This window comes from Electrophorus electricus, chromosome 13, assembly GCF_013358815.1.
Source record: "Electrophorus electricus isolate fEleEle1 chromosome 13, fEleEle1.pri, whole genome shotgun sequence".
NCBI lineage: Eukaryota > Metazoa > Chordata > Actinopteri > Gymnotiformes > Gymnotidae > Electrophorus > Electrophorus electricus.
Window position 1 is genome coordinate 5,046,536 of NC_049547.1, and position 7,675 is coordinate 5,054,210.

Consider the following 7,675-nt stretch of genomic DNA (forward strand, 5'->3'; position numbering starts at 1 on the left):
CACAATGAAACATATTTAATTGTCTGCATCTGTGGTTGAACATTAATTAGAATCTCACAAATTGATGTTATGATCTGATCGAATTTCGGTGACTTTTTAAACACTGAGCAGACATTTTGTGAAGAATATTTAGAGACTGGTTGACAAAATGTTTTTGAAGACATTTTGAAGCTTTAATATTTCATATTCTGGCTTACCAGGAGGTCATCCTCCAACAAGGATGACCCAAACTCCCCCACAGTTCATGATTGAGCTCTCACTTTGAGATTAACTCAAGTGAAACAGTCACACTCTTGATTGGTGTCCACCCAGACAAATGTAAAATGTTGAGGATGATGTTTCAAAAGGAAGGAGAACGCGTGGGTGCAGTGAGAACCCTTCACCTCTGCTAGTTTTAATAAATTAAGTATATCTGAGTAATGGAAGTGCCTGACTCATGACCCAGCCAGCGAGGGCAGAAACCTACACACCGACAGGGACCAAGACCATCTATCAGTTGAACTATCATTAATAAAGCAGCGTAAACACCTTCTTTGGTGTTTTCTCAATTTGAATACTTGATTGTGATGCCATTGCATCAACCTGGTAGACTTTACTACTAAGAGTAAACTGTCAAGTAAGAGATAAATAAAAGTAACCCTCAGTTGTCCTCTTGGGTGTTGTACACTTGTGATAAACAATACATTCAAAGAGACATTAGAAATATCCAAACAGTCCAATTACTCATTTCTTTAACTGAAATTTGGTGCTTTGAAACTTGGCTACCTTGTACATTTATAGACCATTTTGAAGGTCTGATCCAACCTTAGTTTCAAAACTTTCAGTTCTTATCTCTCAGCGTTGCCTATGCATATATGTTCCAACAGGTTCTGGTGTTTTTCAAGTTTCCTGTACAGCCGGTGTTAGACTGTGGTCCTACTGTTTGTGTTGCACTGTGACACTGCGACACTGAAACACTGTTGCTATCAATACTCTTGGCTGCTGAGAAGATGGCTTTTTAATCTGTCTCCAGCAGACACAGACACAAACTGATTATTTAATTGGGCTACTCACTGCAGAAGAAAGATATGAACAAAATTTTAAGCACACAAAACACCTAGCTGAGCTTCACCAGTGACTCAGCTTTCAGAGAAAACTGGGTTGTGGTTTTTTTTACCACCTACTCATTCTCCTAGTTTCTCTTTAATCACTTCATACTAGTCCCTGGTCATAAACCTATTTCTTCTCCACCCCCAACACACAACTCCTTATTAATATTTATGGTGACATAATTTTTTTAAAAGCAGGGGACATTAAATGCCATATATATCATGGAAAGGATGTTCACTATCGAGTACTTAGAAACTAGACATATAAATCCAGACTTTGGGGGGTCTTATAAGTGATGGAATGGCAAAAGAGCACCTTTGCTCTCTCACTGAAAATAGAAGCAGACACATTCATTCTGCAGTCTGTTGGCCAACTCACGTGGTGAACAGCTTTGCTCTTGCCATGAATTATTTTGATCCAGAGCAGAGCAGCCTAATTGCTTGGCACTATTAGTAGGCTTAAGCAGCAGCTCTGTGGTCTTTCACTGAGTTCCAGCTATGAGTGGCACTTCTTTCAGTGCACAATTCAGTGCGGGGCTGGCCTGTATTTCACTGAAGTTTCTGTTCACTCTCCGTGTAGCTTCAAATTGGCATGCCACAAATAACAATGCTTTTTTTTTCCATTACTGAGCTCCATGTTTGCTGACAGCTCACAATTGGATTGATCTCCTGTGTATTGTCGTAGTAAATGTGTGAAGCTGAACCTCTCAGAAGGTGAGGTTTTAACTGTGGTCATTGTAACTGAAAGGTACCAACTAATCTGGTCCTGTAAGGTATATAAATGGCAAAATTTACCAAAAAACTATTAGGTCTCATAGAAACCATTACTGAAGAACCCTGGAAAACACACATTTTCTAATCACGATGCTGATTATGGCAAAACACTCCTACAAGAAAATACCTGTATGTTCTGATGGTGTCACTGATGAAATAGTTTAGTGTGAAGAGGTAATTTTTCTCTTAGCCTGTTATTAACAGAGCTTAGTAGTAAGCTAAAGGAACGAGATGTAGGAGTAAACAATTCTTTTTTCTCCTTATCTAAGAGGACACAGATAGCCATTGGAACTCATAACTAGAACATTTTATCAACTTATTATTGAGATGTCATAGCCTCTTACTAAGTTTAGCCCTGATTGTGACCCTTAAGGAGAGTCTGGAATACATTCATAAAGTCATACATCTTTCAGGCCATAGAAAGTTGCTTGATCCAACATCATGAATCCTGAACTAATGACCTCTAATAAATAAATATTATATAAAAATCTGCCCTAGTGATGATTTCACTCTTAGTAATGTTACACATGCACATAGCAAATCAAATCAGGGAAGTCAGAGAAGCATTAGCAAAGCTGCAAACAGGAAAAAAAAAATCTGATAAACGTATGACTAAACAGTGCTGAGAAATCTAGCTTGTTGCTTCCATTCCCGACAAAATTCAAAACTTTATCTTCCCAGGCTTAAGGGATGACAGCCATCAAGTGTGACATTTCAGGTCTCTCAGAGGTGCTTGATGTAACGACAGGGAATGAAGAGGGGAAACCCCTGGCCGGTGTCTAATATGGCCTGAAGTGGCATTAAATGAATGAAAACATGTCCTAGAAAGCATAAAAAATAGGGGGAGGGAGACATGATGCAAAGAGCAGCCTGAGGAGGGAGAGCACGCGCGCTTTAAAGCCTTCCGCACGTTTCTCAGCATCACTGCACAGAGAACTCAGCCCCTCTAGCAAATGTAGGTTTGAATGTTATTCTGTTAAAGGAAGGAAGAAAGTGGACCATTGAAGCAGGCAAAACAAAGCATTTTCCAAACAGGTTATCGCCATTCATCTAATCTAAACCGTTACCTCAGTTCATCTAATTTCCAATACAGAATGGAATGAGCAAGTTAGTTGTCTCTGCTGAAAAAATATCTCTTCTTGAGATGATTTTGTACACAAACCATAATTTAAATTATTAGAAAAGCTCACACAAACCAGAACCACCTTTTCAGTAAGTGAATTACCACCATGTCAAGGCCCATCTTACTGAAATAAGATCTTACTGTTTCTCACATTGACAAATATCTATGTTTCAGCATACACTTAAGACAAAGCACGATATGATGACATTATAAGAAACAACTTTGAATGGTTTTTCTTTCACTTAACTTGAGGTTCCCTTGACCCGTTGTTTGTTCACTTCCAACAGTAATCTCAAACACATCTTACACAGGCTACATGGGAAAAGTGAACTGCAACAAAAAAGTAAAACCACAGGAAGGGCTCATGCTTATCATTCAAATTTTTTACTTAAGCACAGCAATGTTTTTTAGCCTACTACAACAAAGATATATTGTGTATAATAGATTACTTGGTGAAGAAAAAAAACATTGCTATATATGGCATTCACCTTGTAGATTTAGAGATACTGTGAGACTCTGAAGTTGTATATTTATTTAGCTCAGTACCATATGTTATTTATAATTACTGTGATATTATCGTACAGAACTAGTGATGATTTTTGTTTTCTGACATAATAGTGCCACCCAGTGGTGAAAAGATATCACTAACAATATCTCTATTCGTTTAGGCGTACGTCATAAAACTTCCATAGAGCCAGCTTTGAGTTTTTGTACTGTCAGTGACAACAATACAGCCTCAAAGTTCAGTCAAGTTTAAAAACAAAGTTTATAAACACAAAAACATGTTGCTTGAAAGCACTTTTTATAATTGCCTTTTCATCCATGAACATGCATTATACAAGAAATAAACCTCAAGTGACACCAGGGTTAAAATTCCAAAGTACATATAAAGGAAAGAAGCGCATGCTACACAACACTTTATAAATAAATATGTGCAAGGCTTACCTTCCAAATGCCAACTTATCAACTTCTCACTTTCCTCCTAAATATCTTGCTTTAACCTCCCAAGTCTCAGATTCTCAATGAAACATACTTTACCTATCTCAACCATGTCATTTTCTGTATTAAATAGTCACTGTTCTTTAACATATGTGCTGGAATATTAGGATAAAAAAGAATTACCAGTGTTAGAGCATCTGCAGCAGTTCATGCTTGCAAACAAAACATGTTTTGTGTTCCCTGGACATTATTAACATGGACATTATTACCTATTCATAGTTATTATATGTGTCCCAGATAAACATTTCACTGCTACTTTTGGTATTTTACTTGGGGATGATTGAAGCAAACATTTTCCCAACTGCATTATGGGTCACATTAACCTATATTGTTGATGAGTGATTAGTACACACCGAAAGTACACGTACAGATTATGTGAGCATTAGATAAAGTCATATTCTTGACTCATCATGTTTTTATCTGACTGCTCAAATCTTGAACAATGAGTCTTTAGTGCCAGATCAAAGGTCATACACTTCGCTCACCACAGAACAGCCAAATGGAATGTAAGCTGTGATTTATTGGTTCAAAACATTAATATCTAGGCCTCTTCGGCTTCACAGACCATACACAGCTCTATAATCCTACCAAAGATCCTACAAAAGCCCTTCAGGGTCAGAACACATTTAGGCAAAAAGGAAAAAGGGTCACTAATCCAGGCCCTTGAAATATGGAATTATGGTTATGGAATTTTTTTTTACCATGAACCAGTCTGCATATTTAATTCATGCTTAGAAAACCTATAGAAAGTTTTATGATTCATTGAAGATATGCTCAAACATGGAGGTGTATGCCAGTATCCTGTGGAACTAACAAAATGTAAGGCTATTCTGATACCGTTATGGACCATAATGTTAGGAAACACAGAAAGCAATGGTCCATAGTTCATAGTGTGGTCAAAATCCAACAACATCAGGCTGGCCATCAGATGGGGCTCCAGTCTTTCTTTACCTCCTGACCTCGGGTATAAATGTGGCAGCTGCACTCAGAGGCCCCAAATAAGATGTACTAAAACTCTGTAGTCCAACCACGAGACACTTCCAGCTGTAGCGAAGAGCTTTTCCAACATTCTGAAAGAGAGAGAGAGAGAGAGAGAGAGAGAGAGAGAGAGAATGTCAACAATTTATTTTGCAAAATACTTCTGCAAACTTCTAATTTCACCACTTACTGCCCTCAGTATATTACAGTGTACTAAGAATGTTTTATAACATACTGTACAAAAATCCATCTGAGGTGCATGTAGACGTTGAGATTAACCAATTTCTAAGGATTAATTCCAAAACCAGCACAGAAAAGATTTCAAAATAAATTCACATAAATAGTCAATCAGTTCTATTAAAATACCAAATTTCGCAGGTCCAGTTGTCTGCAGTTATAAAAGAACATTAGACACGGACCTCACATATCACTGACATAATATGTCACTTGTCACTACTTTAAAAACCGGCAAAACCTAATTACACATTTAATTAAAATATAGTTAAACAATCTGATACTGTTCAAAATCATTCAGCTCCGCGGGAACAACTGATAGGCTTATTAAAAATGTAATAAAGCAAAGTTCACATACATTCCTGAACGTCTTATATGTTTTCAGATTTTTCTTAGTCTCTTCTTTCCCAATATCTGGTATATCTAAGTCTTGATCCTCCTCCAAAGGTTCATATTTTTCCGGCAGAAATGCTATATGGACTTGTTTCACTGACTTTTCCCTGCTGGGAACACACTTCACAGGCTTCTGTTTGTAGGACGCGGAACCAACGGTCTTCTGCGCTTGCCAACGGTGCTTAATCTTCGTTCCCTCAGTCAGTTCCGAGTGTTGTTCGTCAACACAGTCAATAATTTTTGATTTTTCATCTTTTTTATTTTTTGATGTCCTTTTGGACTTGCGAAGTTTCCCCCGCGGCATTTTGCAAACCTACGTCAGGAACACTTCGGTTATTGCGTAAGTGTGTCATGTGAAAAGTTAACTTAGTTTTGAGCGTAAGTATCTTGAACATGCGCAGTGCATCAAAGTAAGTTATTTCGTTCAAATAAAACATCATAAAATATGCACTGCCGGTAAAAAATATCGATGAATGCTTATAATATTACTAGTCCAGATCACGGTGCCATTCCGAGGTTGACATAGACATTTAAATGTTCTACTACATACACTGGCATCCACAAATAGGCGAAACGAGTCAGATGCACGAATGTACTATTTATTTATTTATTAGATCGTTTGCAGATCGTTGTATTTGTACAGAGTTATGGAATGTGTTTGTTGTCTTTCTTTTCTTTTCTTTTTTTTAGACATGCAACTCCTATTGTACATTATGTCACGAACACCTTACATGTGAAAAACTAGAAGTCAGAATGTGAATTAAACACACTTTTTCTTGCAATTTTTAGAGATACTTTTGCTTAGGCTATGTCCTGTACACGGTTTGTGGTAGACTGATAATGCGTTGAAAACAAACTGTCATCCTATACAATATAGCCCCTAGCTCAGAAAAAGAATTAGTTTTTCATTATCTTTCCCAATCTTATCTCTTAAATTCTGATGTGAAGAAATAGTAAGAGTTCCAAACATTATGTTTTACTAAATGACAGATATATTAAGTAATCTGTATGGCTAAGTAAGTTTGCTGTAGGTGTCTACATCAATTAATTTTGAAGTCCACTGATATTTGTACAGGTAGTAGTGCTAACGTTAGCTTTCTTAAGCATCTTTTATGACTCAAGTTTATATCAGTCTGGGATAATCTGAGCAAAGTTCAACATAGGGTGGAGGCATACCCACTGTATGGGTGACAGGCATATCCTCTTTACGGGTGGACCTCACATGGAGTTTGTGTCAGACCAGCGGAGAAGATAGACAACCCATTTTACATTTTTACATGATAAAGGAACAAAGTGGGTTGTTATGATGCGACTCAACTTTTGTATAGCTTTTGTATGTCAAGGAAAATATAAAATATGTGAGAAATATATTCCAGGGAAAAAAGGGTAGGCAGACTAGAAATGTTTAGGCTACAACAGCTTGCAGGCATACACAAACATACCGATTAACACTTTTAAACAAGAAGTGGTCCACATTATCTAAGTACTATCTTAAGATGTCTTAAATATCCTCTATTGTGAGGCTGTTTACGTAGCTGTACTATGCCATTTAGAATGACCCTGCTATAAGCATTACACATTCATTGGAACCACAAACCAAAACATTATGCACTATTTTGAAATGTTTTAGTTCAGCTCTTTCCACCAATAGAACTATTCTTACTGCTGTCCTGTCACCGTAAGAACCAACTATGCAGTTTACTGAAATAATCAGTTATACAGTCAAAGTCTTATGGCTGAATTAGGTTTTTGCTGCACAGACCCAAGTCACACAGTTATCTTACAAGGATGTTTTGAGTGTATCAAAATGTAAATAAGAACATATGGGATATTTTGGTTTTAGAACTCACTGGTTAACTTAGTAACAATATTTGGTCTGTACAAAACCTGCTGCATATTTTGATAAATAAAAAAGTAACATTTAAAAAGGAGCATTCGTTACACTGGACTTGTGTGATTTATCTTGTAGTACTGTGTACTGTGAATCAGTTTTAACTTATCAGTTTTGGAAGACCATGACATACAGTTTCATTTTTCATGTAACCTACCATAAGAGATTTTAAAGCCTTTGATTTCTTACATTATT

At 36.9% G+C, this 7,675-nt stretch overlaps 1 protein-coding gene across 1 annotated transcript; it reads right to left on the bottom strand.

Moving 5' to 3' along the window:
* Nucleotides 1-3,450: 3,450 nt before the first annotated feature.
* c13h1orf115 (chromosome 13 C1orf115 homolog) lies at nt 3,451-5,906 on the bottom strand. The gene is made up of 2 exons (XM_027008892.2): nt 5,555-5,906; nt 3,451-5,054 (listed from the first exon to the last, which is right to left on the bottom strand). The coding sequence occupies exons 1-2, from the start codon at nt 5,891-5,893 to the stop codon at nt 4,932-4,934; spliced, it is 462 nt and encodes a 153-aa protein (XP_026864693.2). The 5' UTR covers nt 5,894-5,906; the 3' UTR covers nt 3,451-4,931.
* Between the last annotated feature and the right edge of the window lie 1,769 nt (nt 5,907-7,675).